Raw genomic sequence first — 22,495 nt, 5'->3', positions numbered from 1 at the left:
TGTCTGCCGAGAAAAATGCTTTTTCATTTATCACTGACAAATACCTACTTCTGCACTGTCCACCTGTTAAGGAGATTACAAAGAAGGCATGCAAGTGAACTTTAAAAAACTGCAGCTCCGAGAGAATAAATAGGGTCTGTGATTTATTTCTGTCCTCGGCATTGCTAGGGGAATTTTCCACACCTGCCTACAGAGCTAACAGTATTTCATCCCATTATTTGATCTTGCCCAAACACCTTCTAAAACAAACGGGAAAATAAAAAGCATTGGATTATGTTCTCCTTCATGTGGCTCTCTTTGACTCTGATAAAGGTTGACAAGCTATTTCAGTCGCTTCCTTTTGAATGGATTTGAACAAGAGACCAAAAGAGGCTTTAGCTGGTTTCAAATGAGCATAGGTTTGGTAACGAAACTGTGTGACAGTTGGCCAGCGTGAGGACTTCAGTTTCCCCGGCGGGACATGACACAACCAAAGCACATGATAACTCACATGGCTATATGTGGGCTGTGTAAATGGTAAAATGGACTGCACATGACTACTCAAAGCACTTCACGCTACAAGCCACATTCACACATTCACACAGTGATCCATATTCTAAACATTCAGGGCTTTTTCTGTTGCATACTTGCATGCTGATGGATGGATCGGGGGCAGAGGGGTGGACTTGCTGGGACCCACAGCTTGAGAAGAGAGTGTCTCTAATATGCAAATATCTCCATTCAAATGAGCTGAAATTGGAGCCAAATATTGTTGCTCCACTTGTATAACGGGTTGAAGCCACAAGCCAGAGTACAGTCATGTAATTTGCTAGTGGAGAGTAGATCACTGAGTATCTGTAAGTCTTAAAGCCTTCAAAAAGCACTCAGTTTAGTTCTCTTATAAAAAGCTTTAAGGGTCTTTTAAAAGTTTTATATTTCATTCACAAAGGAGGCTCTTCAACTTTTTTTTTCTTTTTAATCCAGTTTCAACTGGAACCTTGTAACTATTTTGCAACAGTAGCTGGGAAGCTTAATGACTTATCGTGGGCACCAAGTTCACCTGTACAGTTGTCACAAAGGGGGGAATGACCAGGCTTTTTTTTTAGCAGAGAGGGTTTTAACATAAGCATCTATGGGGATTGACTCGCTATTGGAGGCAGCCTCAGCTTATTCATTGGTGCTGAAGATTGCCACTTGACGATTACACTAAATTTGTCATTTTGTGAAGTATCCGGTAGTTTAAATGGTTTTACTTTTAGATCATTGTTCACTTGTAAGAGTAAATGGCTTTCAACTTAATACACTTCTGACGCTGTTAGATGAGAAGCTTTCAGACTTCACATTGTCCACAACAGGCTTCATAACCGTCTCATCCGTGACTGATCAAAGCTTGTGTGGTGCATTTTGATACAGATATCACCACCTTCCCCTAAAGCATTGAGTGCGAGGGCATTAATCTAGATTAATAAATAATCTATCGCTGGGCAGGAGTGAAACTTTGTTACCAGCAACCTTAAGTGGTTTCTGCATTGCCTTGTGGAACTCTCACCTTGTGTGCCGGGCTCTGACACTTCCCCTTATTGATATCAGTGTGATTTATGAATCTCTGCTCCCCTGGCCATCCTCAAACTGGAGATGGGAGGATGATTTATCCCTGTCTGGTGCTGCAGGGCGTCTACTGTTGGCGAGATAAGGGAGGAGGCTCTGACTAAACGAGCTTTCAGCCTGAGTAGCTTCATTCCTTTTTGTGTGTGTGAATGTTTTCTCTCCTGTTTTAATGAACAAGTCCATCTGCTGGGTGCCACCATCTTCACCTTACTTCTTCTCCGTGGACCTTGAGAGCAAAAGATAAAGCGGAAGAACCCAGTCGATTGTGGGTGACTCGGCTTCGATTGTACAGCTTTCATAGGATAAATATTCTGAATGCATGCTTTCTCTGAAGCCTGTCTTTGTTTGATTAAGGTCTGACATTTGTGTTTCCCAGTCACAACTCCGGATTGTACTATAATTGCTTGAAGCTGAGGTCCTCGGAGAGGTCGCCCTTTGTCATTCTCATACTGTTTTCTTCACTGTGCTTTGTCCACTAAAATATTTTCTCCTCTTGGCAGAGCAAAATTGAGTCGTATTTCTTTCACGGATGACTCCTAATTACCTATATTTAGGACAAGTCTTATTATACGTTTAAGAAGAAAATTGGATTTTACCCTAAAATTTTCTGCTCGTTCACATATCTGAAAGATTTAGTCCGATTGGGTAGCACCAAAAGCCTGTGCTTTTTTTTTTAAACGACACAATTTCGATCCATTTCAGTTGAAATCCTCCCTCTGCTCTGTGTCTGATGTAACGTCTGTGTTACAGGTAATCACAGTAAGAGCTCTCCCCCAGGAAACAAGTGTCCTCACTAATTCTACGATTGTGTCTGTGTTGCTTCCTCTTCAATGAGTTTTAATTTGAAGGCCACGGTAACAAGAGATAAATCCTATTGGGCGCCCTGCAATGCTGGCCTTTGCCATCACCGGCCCCATTAAAGGATACTTTATTGATTGTAAATAGGCTTAGTAATTAATGGAGAGTCACGGCGGTTCTCAGGCTCAGAGGAACGTCTGCACCTGCTGCTAGTAGGATTTCTTTTATGTTTAAAAAATTTAGATGGCATTGGTGATTAAAAATGTAATCCATTCCACAGGAAAGTTGCTTTATGAGGGGCCCAAGTTAATCCTCTAATAATAATAACTCTGGTTTCTCAAGATTATGCCATGACTAAGTAATTCCTCAAGCTAGGCTTATAGATAAACCTACATATTTAAATAATTAGGCCCACTTTACCTGCCCGGCTCAAAAGGCACATTAGAGACCTGCTCTGTAGAGGCCCAATCCAGCCTTTGATATTCATGCTTCCAAATGGACTCCTCCGTGCCTGTATTTTATATTTAATCAGAACAAACAAGTGTGCTGCTCGTGGTGACCGGAGCAGATGAAAGTGGCTCATTGTGCAGGCACAGTGAATGTGCCTTTAAGTGGTTGTTAACGCACAGGAGGAGCATTACGCCTGAGCTGTGGAGGATCCTGAGATGGGCTGCATCCGCTTACGCACATTATCTGTGAAAGCATGCTGCTTCTTGGCTTCCCTTCACAAAGGCCGGTACACAGGGTCAGAGAGAGTGGGAATGAGAGATGTGTATGCTTACACCCTCAGATGAAACGTTGCTTCAGCTGTGTATATGGGTACATTTTTGTCCGTGTGCGCTCGTCTCTGTTTGGCAACCCGCGTGTGTGTGTGCGTGTGTGTGTGCATGCTCGGTTGCCTACTCAGTATGCTGTCTTCTAAGATTCCAAACATTGATTGCCTCCTCTAGACAGCAATATCTCTCCCTATTTTCTCCTTTGGCAGTTTGTAGAGTGCTATAGTTTTGCCTGGTTACCTCCCAGTTATACATATGGAAACACATTTCAAGGCTAGACTGTAAAGCCCTCTGTATTTCATCCCTGCTGCATTGTGAGCAGCTGACATAAAGCTCCAGTATACTTACTGAGTCATGGCTTTTTGAGATTCTGATTTAGCATTATAATCACAGAATGCCTTCTGGCCTGTAAGCTAGCTGAACCAGACATAATAAGCTGTTCTCTGCTCATATTTTATGCTGAGGTGAAGGAGTGGTGAGTTGCATGAATACTAGCATTGAGGCCCCTGTGCAGGCCCTCTTATATCTGTAGAGATATGGGTGCATGCCACTAGATCTGACCTGCTGCCACCTTACACTCTCTTATCACTGTCTACATCTTGTCATGCGGGAGCATGTGATTCATACCAATGAGTGGTTTCTGTTCTGAGGGAAGGGCTTGCATGGTTCTACATGACAAAGAAAAACACACACTCCTCAGTGCTGTATGGTCTATTTAGACTAGCAAACGGTGTCTTCTCGACGACATCTCCTAGTGAATGAGTCAGATCTCAAAGTATCTAGGAGAAATATATACATCTCTTTGTTGATGGTAATTAACAGTGTGAAAAGAGCTTTTATTAAGCAAGACTGGACTGTAAAAATCTGGATTATTCCAGTCAGCCCACACTAAGATGTAGCTATCGGTGGTATGTGTCACTGCTCAGTCACCTTGAACCAACAGTGCTGCTTTTGACGTGACTAATGCTTTTCATCTATCCCTCTGGTAGGTGTAAGGATCACTTGTGTCACTGCATTATAAAGCAGCTGCAGTGATTGCTGTGATTAAGGTGACTTTTAACAAGTTCTTTCCCACAGCTGAGGAAAGCTGTAAGTTATGTAGTCATTCAGTAGTTTAACAGTCATGGAGCTTGCAGAGGTGAGATGAATAAAGTTGGGAGAAAAATAATATGGCATCATGAGATTCTTAGAAGAAGGGACAAACTGCTAAAAGAAGGCAAAGAGGTTTGTATCAGCATTGACTGTTAGACCCACAGAGTCCATTATTAATTGATAAAATATGTGAAATTAATAGAAATTCCAGAGCTGTTTGTATGTGGAAAAGATGATTGCACCCGTTGTTACATGATAAATGATGAATTAACTGTGTATAAACAGGCAGTTCAATTTAATTAGCCACACTCTGGCAGGAGCACTGCCAGACCTGTTGAATCCAGGAATCACATAAATGGAACATGTCTGATGAATCGAAGCAGACTAAAAGATCTCAAAAGTAACACATCATGGTACAATCTAAGGAAACTCAAGAGTAGATAAGAAACAAAGTCACTGAGACTACAAAGGGCTATAAAGCTTTTGGGACTCCAGCAAACCATGGTGAGAGCCATTATCCACAAATGAGGAAAAACGGAAACAGTCGTGAATGTTCCCAAGAATGACCAACCTACCAAAATGAACGACTCATCCAGGAGGTCACAAAAGAACCCAGAACATCATTTAAAGAACCGCAAGTTTCATTTACCTCCGTTAATGTAAGTGTTTGTGATTCAGTAAGAAATAGACTGGGAAATAATTGTATCCATGAAAGTGCTTCAAAGTGAAAACCACTGCTCACCTAAAAAATCACAAAGGCTCATCTCACGTTTACCAAAACAAATAACTTGGTGATTCACAAGACTATTATACTATTATTAAATATTCTGTAGACTGAAAAGTCCTGGACGACTCGCTGTAATTACTGAAACCATGAATTCTGCTCTGTAAATCTTAAAGGGAAATGTCCTACCTTGAAGCTCAACCTCGCTTGAGTTATGATTGGAAACACACCAGCAAGCCCACCTCTGAATGGCTAAAGTAAAGCAACAAACAAAACAAAGGTTTTGGATTGACCTAGTCAAAGTGTGGACTTTACTCAGATTTAGATGCTTTAGCGTGACCTTAAATGGGCTAATCGGGCTTGACAGTCCTCTAATGTGGCTCATTCAAACAATTCTGCAAAAGATAGTCGACCAAAATTCTTCCATCTTGTTCCAAAGGGTGGCACAACTAGTTATTATGTTTACTTTAATTTTTCACATAAGATCAAGTAGGTTTGGCTTTTTTTCCTTAATAATTAAAATCATTATTAAAAACAGTATTTTGTATTTACTCTAATTTCTTTGATTTGAAACATGTAAATGTAACAAATATGCAAAAAAAGAGAGAAAGAAATCAGGAAGGGGGCAAAAACGTTTCACAGCGCTGTATAATTATTACAAATAGTGTTAGACATGTTACATTCTTTGAGGATACATTTGCCTGTAGCATCTGCTAACTTGCAGTTAGTCAGTTATCCATATAACCACATCAGGTGGTAATACCAAGCTCATGAGAAGTGAGCAAATGCATCATCTGGGCAAAAATAAAAAGGAGGCCTTTCCTTGAATCATTCATTTTATGGCTTATTATTTATTCCGAGGAACTTGTCACACACTGACTGGGAGACACTTCAGTGCTTGGTAAATGAGGTCGGATGTATTTGCATTTATCAACAGTAAGAGGCTGTTTTTATGAGCAGTGGCAGATCCAAGTATACAAAAAAAGATAAAATATAAAAAATGTCATGAATCACATTTTGTTGGCCTCGATCACACCCTGGGCAGAGGATACAGATATTTACTGACACTGTGATTGACTGGGGAGACGACTGGAGTGGTAACTGCTGTCAGCTGTGTTATTGGATGCACAAGCTTATCAGACATCAAGATCCTCTGTCACTGCAGGTGATATCTCGATTTCTCTACGTATGTTGGTACTTGCAAGAAAGATGCTTATTTGAGGATCTGCAGAAAGTCCTGAAAGTTCTCCTCACTATTGCCAACTTTATTTACCCATTTTTATCCTAATTTGGGGGGGGGGGGAGAGAGAGTTTTAGGTCAAACTTTTGGTACTTTTTGGGGAAGAGAGATCCAAGTTTTGCCCAGTGGCTGTGAGGTCTTGCTTTTCCACACTAGGCAGCTCATTCAGTTGGCAGCTGATATTGACGTAAATGAGGTGTACATGTGAACTAACCTTCTCGCTGAGTGATAATTATACATGTAAATATTACTGAAGTCATATAACACTTATCTCTAACCTGTGTATGCTGTTTATATCAAATGGTGGGGTCATACAGTCGGCATTTAAGCTGTGAAGAGCAGTAGGCTAGAAATGATGCAGACGTTTCTGCTGATGAGAGCCACGTTTGGCCAAGTATATTTTTCTCTGATTGCAGTCAACTGCAGTATATATGAGCGCAGAGTAGGAGATAACAGATGTGAGATTTAGCAGAATGCAAATATGACTCGATGATATCATGGATAATTTAATTTGCAAATGACATCATTCAAGCAGGCTTTAACTTTCATATGAAATCAGCAACATTTTGGCAACATACAGGGTAAATGAATCCACGTCTTTGCATCTTGTTTTGATCAGTCTGTTTCAGTCAGAGCGTGCTTGTGACTTCTAACATGTGGCTCTTATTTACAGCTAAACATCGAGCCAGTTTAAACACCGCTCATATTTTATGCTGCGCTTGAGTAATTGTTGCTGAAGAGAGTTGCTTAGATGACCCTGCACAAGCTAGAAATGATCGTGCATCCCTATAGATCTGACTTGTGGCCACCTTACCGCTCTCTGTACATCTCTTGAGAGCATGTGATTTATGCTAATGACCATAGGGGGACTTTGCATGGTTCTGCATGATAAAAATCACTCCTTGTTGCTGGTTTGTTTATTTAAACTATGTCTTCTCATTTGCATTTCCTGGGAAATGAGTCAGATTTCAAAGTGTCATAGGATAAATAATGTGCAAGTTCTACTTGATGTTGATGATTTAAATCGGTGTGGATAGTAGAAACCTGGATTATTCATTCAGGTAAACTAAAATGTAGCTATTTATATTACGTATCTCTCCTCAGTCACCTTGAACCAACACGGCTGCTTTTGATGTGACTAAAGCTTTTTATCTATCCCCCTGCTAGGTGTAACGATCACAATCTTATCAGACATCAGGCTCCTCTGTCACTGCAGCTGATATCTGGACTTCTCTTGGTATCCACTTATGAGCAAGAAAGACACTCATTTATTTAGTCATCTGCGAGCAAACCCAGCCAAACTCGCTCAGAAGGTGTCCGAGGGACAAAAATAATAATCGCACATATAGAAAAAGTCCGAGTGCTGAAAAATGATTAGACAGTCACCACTTATGGTATTTGAAACAGTAAACAAACCCAGCTGGAGCCATCTAAAGTGATTTGAAGTCGGGCATGGTCTGATTCTGGCAGCTCCCTCCAGTTGTTTAGATCAACTTCTTTTTCAGTCTATTTTCTTCCCCCCCCCCCCCCCCCTGCACTTGAGCTAAACTCAAAATTGGCACCTGCCACGGCGTCATTCAGTTTTCAATCTTGTTGAGACATACGGCTTCAGACTACAGAAAGCCAGTCTGGTACATTTGACGAAATCAAAGTGAAATAATCGAAATCTGGGTTTGCTGTGGGACTCAACATCGTCGTCGTTTCATACTTTTTAAACTACTCTGTTGTGTGTTGCCTTGCAATCTTTGTTGTTTCCCCAGTGTTCCTTATATTTGTTAGCAGTATTATGATTCTGGAAACATTTAGACCTCCTCTCAAGGTCATTGGGGGATTGTGAAAAACATTGCTTAAGCAGCACTGGGGGAAGGAGGAGGGCTTTTTGAGAGCTTTTCCATGTCCTCGTCTTTGAGGTATTTTTTTCTTTCTTTCTCTTTTTTTTTTTTTTTGTTGTTGTTTGGGTCGAAAGCCGGCTTCTCAGCTGGACCCTGTCTGTGGGGCTTTGCTGAGTCACTCCCATCTAATGGAGAACATCTGCTGCCATGCTTTTTACTATCAGGACTCACAGCAGAGATACGTGAGCCCGTGAAGGGGGTGGAAGGAGGTGTAGGGGGTGGGGGATTAGTTGGCTAGAGCAAGCTGTAGTTTTAAAATGAATGAATGTTATGGTTTAATACAGATGTCCTCATCTTTCATCATCTGAAATACAAAGGAATCCTCTAACTTGACCAACCCTAATGGTCCTTTGTCTCTCAGAACGGAACCGGTACATCTGATAGATATTTTTACCTATTTTTGTTGTTGTTTATAGAGGGTTCATTAGTAAAAAGAACCATAACTTTTGGTTTGAAATTTGAAGGGTCGGTGGTGAAGAGGTGTAGAAGTGCTTTTATAAGTGGCCTGTAACACAAGCTATAAGACAAGTGTATAAATAACTTCAGTTTTTCATGTCGTACTTTCTATGAAGGCTTAATGAAGTTTGAAGTTTGCACATGTAGCTTATGAGGCTGTTATTTATGGAAGGACAGTCTTTTTAATACATAATTTCCACCATCTGTAATCTTAAGTACTGTACCCATATATATATATACTTGATCTTTATTAATGTTCCTGTCCTACAAAATACTGTAAACCTTAAGGCTCGTCTTTTTTTTTTTTTTGGTTGCTTCCCTCTAGCCACGTCTCACTCTGCAGGCTTTATCTCATAGTCATGTTGTCCATAGTTTATGAATGAAAAACAATAAAAGCATTTTTTCGCTTTTTAGGAAGTATAGTGAAACCCGTGGTGCTTCCTTCTATTCTTCCCTAATTGCTTTGAAGCATTTGATCTAGCACTTGATGACATAGATAAGATTGGGTATACATGAATGGGATTTCCCCAGCTTCAATCTTCTCTCATTAATCCCCATTAATGTTTTTGAAGGTTCTTTATTCTCTCCTGCTTTGAGAATGTAGCTCTGTGGTTCTGCTTTGATAGCCATGATAATGTTTTTAACTGTTCAAGCCCTTAAAAAAAAAAGTCAGATCCTGTTAGTCGTAGTTGCAAATGCTCCGAATTTTCAGCCCCTCTTTTAAATTCTGGTCAAATAGAGCACTTGTTACATGTCACTCTCTGACTGTCTGTCAAATAAGATTCTCCTAAGCAAACCTAAACATCAGTTGTATCTTACGGAATACAGCTGGTGGTGCTTGAAGTGCCCTTGGAAATATTAATATTTATCTTCTGTCTTTTCTTTCTCCAACAGATTCTTCTGTAGTCGAGTCCAGGGCATCTGCTGCAGTCATGTTTAGAAACAGCTTGAAGATGCTGCTGACGGGGGGGAAGGCAAATCGCAAGAGTCGCAGCAGTGGTGAGTCTGTCTTGTGATGCCAGCCACAAACAATGACGCATCTGCCTGTCAACACACAGAAGGTGTTGGCTAGCTCTGTCTGTGTATTTTTAGGAAGCGAGCACATGCGAGTTCAGAGGATGAAACATATTTTGAACTTGTTGCTGATCAAAATCTATCAAATGTTTTCAGATTTCAAAAATAATACTGTCGTTTTTAAGGTAGTGAGCATGTAGGTCCTTCTAAGCAACCTGCAGAACTGGCCACTGTTCTTCTGTGGATTTAGGCTTTCTTGGTTTCTTCCGTCCACGTAATCCCAGAGACACGCCTGACTGACGTACGGAACTGTGGCCAGTTTCACAAAGATGGATTCTGACTACTAATTACATAAAATAACTAATCAGACTTCATAATCTCTGAATGAATCCTTTAGAAAAAGCACTTTATCCTCTGAATTCTGGTTAGCAGAAAATGTTTGAATAAAATAAGAGGAGAAACACAGATACTGAAAAATGGTACCGAGGTGTCATAAGTGATTAGAAAGAAATGTCCTGCTTTCTGTTAGAGCAGTAGCTAGGTGGCTAATGATTTAATGTTGCAGCTTACAGGATGCTACCAGCAAGGTCTGAAAAGTGAAGCTAACATGGAAAAGCCTTAAAGCTGTGTTACTTTGAATGTGGGCATGTGGTTGCAAATATACTTCAGTCCTGTAGAAGTCAATTTATTGGTCAGTGTAGGTGTCACTTGTTCAGGCTAAGTTAGCCTTGCGGTAGATCAAGATCTAATCCTTCATACCAGTTTAAACTGTCTTTGTGAAAGCAGGCCCAGGGCTTTGTGGGGTTCTTACCATCTGTTGCTGAACTCTGCCTTGTTCCACTTGTTTATGACTCTATGTTGGGAATCCTTTGCCAGTTTTGGACTGATAATTTACCCGTCTGATAGTATTGGATTAATGTATAACAATTGATGCATCTAACATTCAAGAGATCAAGAGTTTTGCACAGCGGTGTTCATACAAACCACAGCAGTGTTCTTCTGCTCCTCGAATAGCTTAACCTCCTGCCGTCAGTTGAAGCGTGCTTTTGGTCATGCCGTGCTGCACCGTGAAGAGCTTTGTTTCTATTGTACATTCACAACAGGGGATTTCTGAGCTGGCCTCGGTTGTTTAGCTTTGCACAGCCATAATATGTTGCTTCAACCTTGAACTCAGTCGGCTCTCTTGGCACCAGTTGAGTTGCCCTTTATATTTTTTGTTTGATTTTTTGAAAGTGTAGGTTTCACCATTGTTTTGTCGCTGGGGAGGTTGTTTAACAACAGGTGGTGTGTGCTATCCTTCATCCAACGAATAAAAACCCTTGTGTGTAAAGATTGTTTCCTGTGCTGTACTGTCAGAGCTGTAAAACTGACACAGTGTTACTTCTGGGCCAAGTGCATCACTTCCTGCAGAGCCTCCCACTTCTCACCCACTTTTGGCAGTTTGCGTAATTTGCAGGAAGTTGTGATTTTTCTATTTTGCTATTGTCATGCATCAGCATTGCTGTATAATGCATGGTGGGGTGTTTGTATCATGCACAGGGCATCTCTGAGTCTTGAGGAGTCTTATGAGGCATTAAAAAGTCTTAAATTTGATTCTCAAAGGTCATGAGTAATTTGTCTGCTATCCTGTAGACATTTGCATTAGTTGCCATGGCGAGAACACTTCTTTGGATTCCAGACTCTAAATTTGAAAGAAGAAATTTTTTTTTTTTTTTCAAAAAGCACATCATCTAATTGTTTCATAAGACAAGTGCTTATAAAAGGGTCAAACATATCCAGCATTGCAAACAGACTCCCACACACTGTCATTAACTATTTGCCAAATAAATATATATACACAAAGAGAAGTGTCATATAAGCAATGGCTGTAATCTTACACTCACGGTAAACAGTTTACATACGGTAAAAAGTATAAACACCAAATGTGGTTTTAATTCATGTCATAAATAAAGTGAGAAATTAAAAACACTGTCTGCCTGTTAAAGGTCAACTATTGAAACGTTGCAAGTGCAGGAGTCTGTGTGCAACACTCAATAATTCTAACTGTCATAGCTTGGGATAGCTTTGACTATTGATTGTGCACAGTTACTCTGATTTGACTTTTGTACCTGCTGATTCAGTGATTCCTATTGGGAAGCCTTTCCATATGTCGTATATAAAAAGAAAAACTGATTTGACTTTGTAGTCTGAAAAGTGAAGCCTCCAGTTTTTCTGAAGCTATCATTAGGCTCATTTGACCTCTGACCTCAGTAGATGCTTCGGATAAGTACATAGTTTCAGTCAATAGTTTCAAGTCACAGTGAATACAACATGAAGTTCGCCTTGCAAATTGTGGCCCCACAAGGAAGAAAATAAGCCATGTAGTGGGTCCAAGCTTTCTTTGATAAGTTGCTAACTTATGAACACGGTGTCAGTTAGTCTGTCAAATCAACCTCACTTTTTGCATCTGGTTTCAGAAAACCAAGATGACAACAACCAAAATGCCAAAACTGGGGTCTCAAAACAGGACTTCACAAACTAATGGATGATGTCAAAGTGGCTATCAATTTTCTTCTCCGCAAGGCTTCAAGGTTCAAGTAGTTGAAAAACATACCTCCTCTCTGCTTTGCTTTCCGTGTGTTTATGTGTTAGGTTGAGAGGAGATCAAGCAGCTGTGCATCACTGAAGTACCCTCCAGTGTTTTGATATCAGTTGCTCTCGCTTTGCAGGGAATCTTCTCCTCCCAGCAATGCAGTGCGGTGCACTTCGTATAGTCTCTTCAACGGCAACATCTGTACTCTGAAACTTCCTACATTTTATAGCACGTATGCACATCCTCTAATATACAGGTGTCTGCACTGACGCCGCTGCTGCTTGAATAATTTATTTTAACACATAATTTAAATGTTTTAAGCTGCTACATAACTTTCAAGGACATAAGGAGAGGTGGTAACACCCTTATCTGCCTACGACAGACAGGGAGCGCTTAAAACTTGTATTGTGTGGATGCGCTTCCTGCTGAAATTAGTCTCGTTTCAGATGGAAGATTGTGAAATAAGATGCTCGTCCTCTGTGTTTGATACGGTTTCAACGCGGCGTCTATCTTCAGGAATGCCAGAGCTCCGAAGGGGGAATAGACCCGTTAATCTGAAGGCAACACATGAGCCCACTGTCCCTTGATCTTCACTGCAGAAATAGTTTGAGCCCCAAGTTATTAAGCTGATGAATGGCAGTTTTTAAATTGAATAACACAGATAAGCTGCTCTGATTGCGATGAGGCTGAATTTCACAAATCTGTATCGTGACACACTCGGGGAATGGGGCATTATCTGTCAGGGAAACAACATTGTGTTTGCCTGTTTTGTCCTCAGACACTATCACATAAATGGTTGAATCAGTTTTCCAGCTCATTCTTCTCGGTCCAACCTCTCTGCGGTTAATCAGATGCCATTCAAGATCTGAAGCGAATGTTCACTTGAGCACACATAAGCTCACACCCCGAGATTCAGGCTTTTTAAACAAAAAGGACAAATGTCTCGGAGTTACGGCGGCAGCACTGTTTAGAAATCAGATACTAGGGTTTTCATTAAGACACTGAACAGACTGCATACACTGTGTGTATATAAGGCTTTCTTTGTGACACAGCGGCCCACTGTTACTGTAGCCAGCGGCTGTTTCATGTACAAGTGCACCCGCCTTGAAAGCCAAAAAGTGAACGAGATGGAAAATATCCCCTCGTGATCTTTGCCTCTTACGTTGTTCCTTTTAGAGTTTCTAGCTGGCATATGAACTCAAAAGGGAGGCATGTGGAGGAGTTTGTTTGATTTTTGTTTTGTAAGATTTTGACTGCCTTCCTCTTCTTGCCCCCATCGAGAAGGGGTGGAGAAGTGAGTCTACACTTGAAACAAAGTCAACAGCCTGACATTGCAATTACAGTTTATGGCACTGGCTGATTAGAAAATGAGAACTGGGGTTAAAAGGTTTGGGTGTCTGGACAGGGAGCTGTTGCATGACTAATGAGTATTGAGAAGATGGGCTGGAGCGTGGTATGGCAAATGTAGTTGCTCATGCTTTCTGCTATCAGAGTTAATACTGGATACATTTTCATCAAAATATTTATCTTATATTTACCTGAAAATGGTAGCTATATGGTTAAATAAAAAAAAATAAATAAATAAAAAAAAAATTATATATATATATATATATATATATATATATATATATAGCTGGAGAAATACCAAGGGCTCAGAGAAGAGCTCGAGAGGATGTGGAGGGTGAAGGTAACGGTGGTCCCCGTGGTAATCGGAGCACTAGGTGCGGTGACTCCCAAGCTAGGCGAGTGGCTCCAGCAGATCCCGGGAATAACATCGGAGATCTCTGTCCAGAAGAGCGCAGTCCTGGGAACAGCTAAGATACTGCGCAGGACCCTCAAGCTCCCAGGCCTCTGGTAGAGGACCCGAGCTTGAAGGATAAACCGCCCGCAGGGGCGCGCTGGGTGTTTATATATATATATATATATATAAAGCTAAATGGATCCATTATGCTCACTTCTACCTCCATATTTGTATTTTTGGTCTGATTTTCAGTTTCTCTTGTGATATTTGGACGATAAGATCAGAAATTGGTGTAAACAACTTAAAAGCATGGCTCCATCCTGCCTTGCATCAACGGTTCAGGGTGGAGCTGGTAGATATTTTATTGCCACAGTTTGGGCCTCTTACTACCAAGTGAACATCACAGCCTACCCGAGTATGGTTGCTGATCTTGTCCATCCCTTTAGGTCCGATCTTTTGATGGCTGCTTCCAGCCATATCACAAAGCTCAAATCACCTCAAACTGGTGTCTTGAACATGACAGTGAGTTCACTGTACTCAAGGCCTCTCTGAGAAATGTTTCCAGCACCTTGTTGAATCTATTTAAGAAGGAATTAAGGAAGCTCTAAGGGCAAAAGGGGGTCCAACCTAGTACTAGAAAGTTGTAACTGAAAACAGTGCATATCACAGAAAATAAGGAAAAGCATAATGGATCCCTTTGGACCAAGGACGGGCTTTTAACCTTGTGATAGACCAGCAACCTGTTCAGGGTGTACCCCGCCTCACCTCCTGTGACAGCTGGGATAAGCTGCAGACCTCCAGCAATCCAATTTCTTAACCACTTATTCAATTCAGGAGAAGTGGTTAAGGAATCGTATTGATGGATGGATAATAGAGCCTCTTCAAACACATAGTACAGTAGCTAATGTGACACATTTTAATTCTTTTGCTCAGGTTACATTGTGGCTCCATTATTGTGGTCCAAACAAAGGGCAAATTAAATTTTTTTCCCCCTTTTTAGCTGTAATCTAGTTCATGTTCACACAGGCAGGCTCACCAAGAGCTTTAAGCATGAAGTCATATGGACTGACAGCTCACTGAAAGGCTGGTTTTATTGGTGTCACCTTGAATTTTCATCGTCACTAGATTCACGTGGGAAAATTAAACTTCAAAGTCTGGCAGCAAGTTATGCTACACTATTTGTCTTCTCTAAAATTCACAACTGAATGTACCTCATGACCATTTGTAAATATTACTCCCCTACTTTTCACCCTCTTTTCTCTCTTGTCCTCTCTGCTAAATTAGAACTGATTCATGTCTTTACTGACTTATTTTTATTTTTTGGCTCATCGGGCAGAATTGCAGAACTCATACCAAACCATAGCTAACAAATAGTATCATGTAAATAAAACAAGACATTGTTTCTACATCAAAAAAGGATCCTTTCATAGGATTTTATGATAGTTTAAATTTTAAATTGCGACTTTAAAACTGTCTTTCCCTTGAGAAGGCTTGCAGCTGAGGTGCTGTGCTTTCACACAAACACAACTGAACCATAGCAGAATCTGCTTTGGAAACACCCATCATCCACCTGTGTACTCCACATTGTAATTTGATTGACAGCTGCCATACTGGCCCAATTAGACCAGATTAATCAGGTAACTACACTGGAGTTTGATTGAACCACAGAGGTCCGTGTACAGTATACTGTTTTTGGTTTGTGCATCCACAGCGCTCTCCATTTGCATTGTGCACTGAGGCACCTTCAAGATTGATGGTTCTACATCTCGCTTGACTGATTCTAACTAACCTCTGTAAATTGGAGAAGACAGTCTCGTCGGAAACTCTTGCCAACCTGTTATTATTATACTTTTTTGTTTTTTGCTTTACAGAGAATAAATGAAGCAAGCTGTTTACAGTACGAATGGCACAAATGCTGCCATGTTTCCCTCCAGTTCCACTAACTCGACAAGTCTGAAGGCAGCAGGTGCTTGACAGGAATCAAATCAGTCCCCCTAATTACAGCATTCTAATTGATGGCTCATTTTCCACAGTGGTTGAGAAATCTAATTAGAGATCATCAGATCAGCAAACATGCTTTGAGCTCTACGGCACAAGCAAGGAGTGACACCACAGCCCGGCCTAATGCGGTGTAAATGCAGTTATTGCCAGTCTTTAGCAGCCGATAACAACCACGCCTGCACTGGGTAAGTCTTGTGAAATGACGGACGTTCTGTCATAGCTTTGACTTTTTTTTTAAATATCCCATGTAGGTTAGTTTAAAGCATTTTAGACTATATTGTGCACACTTTTTAATATCTATAAATAAGTGCAGATGGTTGATCTGAATTAATAGAAACCTCCATGATAAAAGTAGACGTTTTCAATAATTGCACGACTTACTAAGTTGGCTTTTTATTCACCAATTTTCTACATGAATATGGTAAAAAATAGTCTAAAACCACCATGCTTTCGGGCCACGTTAAACTGTGACATTGATGGTACGGTTTTAATTGATGCTATGATTTTGTCCCCATGTGTTCCTCTGCCCATTGATTATAAACTTTAATTACCCCAATTGAGATTTCCTGGTTGAAAAGATACATACCAAATTCTTATGAGCTTCTGGTTCATTTGCGCAGCTCCTAGCTGGCATTTCTGTGAATAAACTTAAAGATCTTGACAAATATAAGATGGGATATTATGGAATAGCCTTGGAAATAATCTAATATTGTTGATAAAAGAACAACTGCTATATCCATACTGGATAGTGAACCATTCATCACCATTTCATCCATTATTTACTACATTTTTTCTGTTTGCTGTAATTCAGATTTTATCTGCCGAGTAGTTGGTGTATTTTGAAATCTAATAAATGCACTGGAAATAAATGCATATGCAGATGTTGCATATTTACATATATATTGCTACTTACATGCAGAGCAAGCTATGGAATATCCAGTAAACATTAGTGACTGCACTGGCTGGGTAGAAATAAATCATTCCACAATGTAGAATATTATCGGGTAGATGTAAGAGGCGACAGGAAGGGCAGCGGCAGCCTAACATGAGCTGATTCTGGCTGATCTCCACAGAGCGACAGATTGGCACCTACTGCTCCGCAGAATGTCCCCTTCCTTCCTGTATTAATGAACCCAGGGAAACATGAATGGAGGGATTTCAGTGAACCACGTTCTGTTAACATGTGTGAACACGGTCCACCTGCAGAGGGATACCGTATGTAGACCTTCGTTTTCCCCATTCACAGCAGATTGTGAAATGTCACGGCTTCTGTGGTTATGTAATATGTTTTTGTCTTCAGTTCTGGTGATATTTGTGAAAATTACAATAGTTAAAGATATAGCGTGTAGCATTTTTCATGTATTGAAAGTTGGTTTTTAATGATTAAAAAACAAAAGACACTTCCCCTGATTCTTTAACAGCATAATAATGTATTTTTAAATATAAGGTTTCGTTTATTTTCAGGTCATTCCCTCATCTTTCTCTCTCCACCTTCGATGCTCTGTCCAGCATGAGCCTAAAATATATATTAAAGAAAAACAGTGGACAACAAAAGTACAGAGGATTTGACATTTAAGCTCACTCCTAAGTGTTGTCAGTGCTTTTCTTCTACTAGTAATCTTTAGCAGCCGATAAAGATTACTAGTAATTACTACTAATCATTAACAGAAAATCACAAACACTGGAACACAAAAGCCTTAAAAAAAATAAAAACAGCTGATCTGCCTTTAAATAGCATTTTGTTTATGACAATGTTCCCAAGGAATGAAGCTAAGCACTTTTGTAACAAGTAGTTGGTCCTCATAGCTACTGCTAATCATCGAAGTTAAAAAAAAAACCAAAAAAATCTCTAAAGTCTAATTTTGAAACCGCTTGCTCATTGGCTAACGACTTGTCAATGACAAGTTGTTAGCCAATGGGTAATTATCCATTATGAAAGAGAGTATGAGCAAGTTGTACAAAATACTTAATTAAACTTAGTGTGATTTGAAACGAGTGATTGAACCCATAGATTCCACAGGAAATTGGCTATTTTCCTGTGGCTAGCTGTTCCAGATAGATAGTTTGGAATCACAGCTATCGCCATCTGGTGGCCTTTATGTAGAATCCATGTTCAAGGCACTTGACTAAGGGCTAAATGGACTTTTTGCATTCAAAAATGACTGGACTGATTAATCAGCTGCAGATTTTTCTATTTATTTTGCTTTTGTTTAATTCTGCTGCTCTCTGGCTAAACTCTGCATGTCTTAATTCTCTTTAAATGTGAACATTAACATGCTGTGTAAGCACAGACTGTAGCTGGTGAAGCAGACAATGAATATGTGAATCAATACGGTGCACAGCTGTTGCGAGAAGCTTTGACCTTTGGTTACAGAGAACAAATAGTCTGATGTCTACAATCTGCTTGAGCTTCTCTGCAACATGTCATTTAAGTTTCTTCTTTCAGCAGTTGACATTCTTAGGTGCCTTCATGCAGTATTGACTGCACAGTCTGTTCTAACTGTGAGATGCCATCTAAAAGTAGATATATGCACGTGCATAATTGGGTTTCTTTATCAGTGCTTGAGTCATCTTTCCTCAACTTTTCCTCTTCTTTCTAGAAATCTCATTATCATCTCTATCATCTGTTAGAGTACTCACTATGGAACTGGTCTGCAAAGGTTACGTGACGTGAACGTTCTTCCTTAAACAACAAAGAAAACAGGAGAAGCTGCTCCTCCAGTGGCGTCTGTGACGATACAACCAGTGTTGATCAGGTGGGCGTTTAGCCGCCCCGAAGCTGCCCACCTCATCAGGCACCTGTGGCCTCCTGACTGATGCCATGGTAACAAAGCTGCAGCAAAATGAAAGTGTGCTGAAGGTCAAAGACAATTCAGACTTGTAGATGGACTGTTGAGAGGGCGCGGGGCGGTAAGAGACTATGTGCCCGAAGTGTCATTCGTGCCGCTCTCCTGTCTTGTGGAGTGTGGGAGGCACTTATTGGCTCGTCATTATGGTTCAGCAGAGCCTCTTGATGCACATAAAGCCCTCGTCACAGCCACCCATACGCCTTCGCTGAGTGACCTCCTTTGCGTCCTTTAGGCTCAAGAATGTTACACCCTGAAACCTCTTATATAGTGGGAGTCATGTCATGACATCGGTTCAATCTGATCAAATGTACGACAGATGTACACATGAAATGTTCACGGCTGAAACATGCATTCATTTTTGAGTCTATCTCTGGTTAAACCCAAAATCTAAAGCCAAAATTTCATTGTTGACCTTAGTTTTCTTCATAATGAACATTCTCATATGTTGTGTTACAGTTTAAATAGCAAAATTGCACCATGTTACGTGTGATGTGGCGTGACAGAAACAAGCATTGGTTACCTGAACGATTGGTCTTTCTTGACACTTCACTGGAGAAAACTTCAAAAAGTGGATGTTGGGTAAGCTTTCAAGGGTCATATCACTATGTGGGATAGATAACTGCTCAAAACAAGAGCATATAAAAGGTCTCCTTTTCATTTTCACACAGGACTCATCTTTTAACTGTTATTCTTTCTGTATCAAAGTAATTTTCTATTGCAGCAAATTCTACTTGGTTGTCTCCTGTGAGAGCCAGTCATCATGTCGGGCTGCGTGTGGACAGTGAACTGGCATTTACAGAGCACTTTCCAGTCTTACAGATCACTTAAAGTGCTTTAGAGTACAAGAGAGATTTATACACATACAGTCCTTTTTTTCTGTACATTTAAAGCACTTTATCCATCTCTCATCCATGGCCAGGTTTGAATCACCAACATTTCAAGCCTAAGATGCAGGACATCTGGACAGTGGGAGAAAACCCATGCAGGCACCAGGAGCACGTCCTTCATCACAGGAAGGAACTAGCCAGGCTTTGATGGCTTTAATTAGCTTTAATTACTTAACTTTTTATGTCCTCTTCCCTTGTAATGATAACTGTCACAATGGAGGTGTCATTGTTGCCACTTTTTTCATTATATTGGATTACAATGCATCAAATTTACTTGGAAATCTGGTTATCTGCTACCTATGGAGCACAGATATTGTCAATAAAATCCATTCTGTTCCTACTGTGACACATCCAAACATCTACAGTGAGAAATCTGTTTTTGTTTTTTTTGTCTTTCACCACATACTCCTTTAGAATAAGCTATAAAGACAGTTATTGCTATTGCTAACTGCTGAAATAAAACAAAACACACACACAATACAGTGAAGTGGATTCTGTGCTATAACAGGCAATACTCACTGTTGCCAATGGTACTCAACTCCACATTGTTCCCTTTGTATCACCATCGTCGCAATAGTGAAGCACATCCTCTTATGGCTTTTTACTTTAGTACTCTCTGATGTGTAAAAGATGGCATGAATCATGCATCTGATTGTCAAGCCACCAGTCTGGCTTCCACACTCAGCAGGTCTGGCTTGATTGCCTTCATGAATCTATATTAAAGGCCTGATGTGTGGTTGAAACCAGTATGTTATGTGGCGGACTGTCCTCCGCAGGGTCTTGAACTCCTCACGATGACATTGTCAGTTCCGACGGCCGTTCTCTGGCTATTTTGAGTAAAATCACATGCTGTGCTGCAGTACAGTGACATTTAAATGGAGACAAGCACAAGAGACTGGCTGTGCCTCTCTCTCATGTAGCTCTTTTGTAAGGGAAGCTGTATATTTCAGATCAGTAGGGAGTGGGCAGCATAATGCGTGGGTCTAACCTCTCCTCCGTCTCTGATCACAACGTCAATATCAGTAAATGGATGCGTGCATTTCTCTTCCCTTTCCTCTGGCTTTTTTTTTTTTCATTTTCCTGCTATCCCTGTATGGCCTTTTCCTCTTTTTTTCCCCCTTTGTAGACGTACACAGTAGAAACCTGTTTAACCAAGAAAAAAACTAAATAATGATGGTATATTGTAATATTAGAGCAGGTGGCCCGTCTTTCCATTGGCGACATTATTCTGAATCTGGATCAGTGTCGTTTCTCTTACCTCATGTGTTCATGTTCATAGCTTGTTTAAGGGGACATATAAGTGGCTGTGGAGTAACTGACATTTAGCAGCTGGTATCCTTCCTAAAAAAGTCAAACAAGGAGTTGTGTCAGACGCTTTATGTTCAGGGAAACCAACAGGGATGTAAATGTGGCAAGATCATTTATGCACCATATTAGCTATGTTTGGATTAATAGCTTAATTTACTTGAGTATGTTAAAGGAGTAAGAAGAACAATTTTGAGGGAATCATGAGCATAAAAGTAAAAAATCTATATTGGGCAAATAATATGGTGCCACTGAAATGGATGTAGTTAATGTCTTTGACTGGATAATTTAGGACAGCAACTGCCATAACTGTAATAACTATTTTTTTTAAATCAGTTAGTCTAACAATGCACAGTTTTTTTTTGTTTTGTTTTTTTATAAAATCATTCTTTTAAATTGTCTAATCAACAGAATTGCAACCACAATTTGTACTATAATATTGAAATGTATTGTTTTTAATTTAATGTTACTGTTGTGCAAGAAACAAGGAATACAAAGGAATAAAAGGCAGCTGACACTTTTGATTAAAAAATGAATGAGGAAAATAAATAAAAGCTTGAAAGCACTCTAAAAGCACTTGTATCCCTGCCTCTGCTGGGCTATGCATGGGGAGCCCCAGTAGCATAATGATGAGGGCATATAACAGAAATCCAAAACATCCTTAGTTCACTCATGAACTGCATTTTTTTCCCTTTTTCTCCCCTCCTGCTATCAGAAAATGAAATAAACATCAAACAAGGCTTACCACATAACATTTTATGTAGTGTATATATATTATTTTTGTTCCCCTCAGTTCCAGTGGTGGATGCTCATAATAAGGATTGGTTAAAAATGAATTAGTTAGCGTAGCATATGTGCAGATAATCCTACTGAGCCAAAAGCTCAGGTGTCCGATTGCTCTAAATGCCCTGTTTCTAACGGTTTCTCCTGTTCTGTTGATGTTGATGAAGGTGGGTAGTCCTAATATGGTCATCTCAGGCACACAGCTGTGCATGTTGCAGCCCCTCCCACCTGCAGTGCAAACCTTTTCTCTGTGAGGGGCAGCCAATTAGAAGAAAATTGTATGAAAGAGAAGAAGGGAAGGGGCCCAGTATAAAAGATGGCTTATGGCTTATGCACAGATGCTCTAGTAGAGGCAAAGAAAAAATGTATAGAGACAGAGCTTAGCATAATGGAGCCTCTTTGTCTCTCTAAGCTTATCAATTTTGTTTGCTTGCTAACTCAAATTCCTGCCTATATTTCAGTTTAATTCAGTTTTATTTACACAGCACTTATTCCCAATAAATCCCCTGAAGATGCTTTATATTGAAAGAGAAAGACAATGTAATACGCTTCGCAATGGTAGGAAGGAAGAACGCCCCATTACCAGGAAGTAGTGATCTGCTGTGACCAGTTAGAGTTTTAGGCTTTATTATTTTTGCAGCAGTCAGTAAATCCCATGAAATCCATTCCTGCCTTGTATGTTGAGTCTGCATTTGTGTCAAATCTATTTTACTGACAAAAGCCATGACAGCTTATTGATTATATTTACTGGATATCTTTAAAATCTAGTAACAAGTTT

General features: G+C 40.1%; 1 protein-coding gene across 7 annotated transcripts in view; it reads left to right on the top strand.

Annotated features, from left to right (window-relative positions):
* Positions 1-22,495, top strand: part of tanc2b (tetratricopeptide repeat, ankyrin repeat and coiled-coil containing 2b) — a 171,438-nt gene that overhangs the window by 31,683 nt on the left and 117,260 nt on the right. For all 7 annotated transcript variants that reach the window (XM_085285134.1, XM_085285140.1, XM_085285137.1 and 4 more), the window contains one exon: positions 9,460-9,564. In XM_085285134.1, coding sequence (XP_085141260.1) covers positions 9,498-9,564 — 67 coding nt within the window. In that variant the 5' untranslated portion in view covers positions 9,460-9,497. The remainder of the gene's footprint in view (positions 1-9,459; positions 9,565-22,495) is intronic.

This window comes from Mchenga conophoros, linkage group LG8 (assembly GCF_057382185.1).
Source record: "Mchenga conophoros isolate Kocher_MC1m ecotype Shallow Benthic linkage group LG8, M_conophoros_male_GT1.1, whole genome shotgun sequence".
In the NCBI taxonomy this organism is placed as follows: domain Eukaryota; kingdom Metazoa; phylum Chordata; class Actinopteri; order Cichliformes; family Cichlidae; genus Mchenga; species Mchenga conophoros.
The sequence above is the reverse complement of the archived record's forward strand: the minus strand, read 5'-3'. Positions and strand labels throughout refer to the sequence as shown.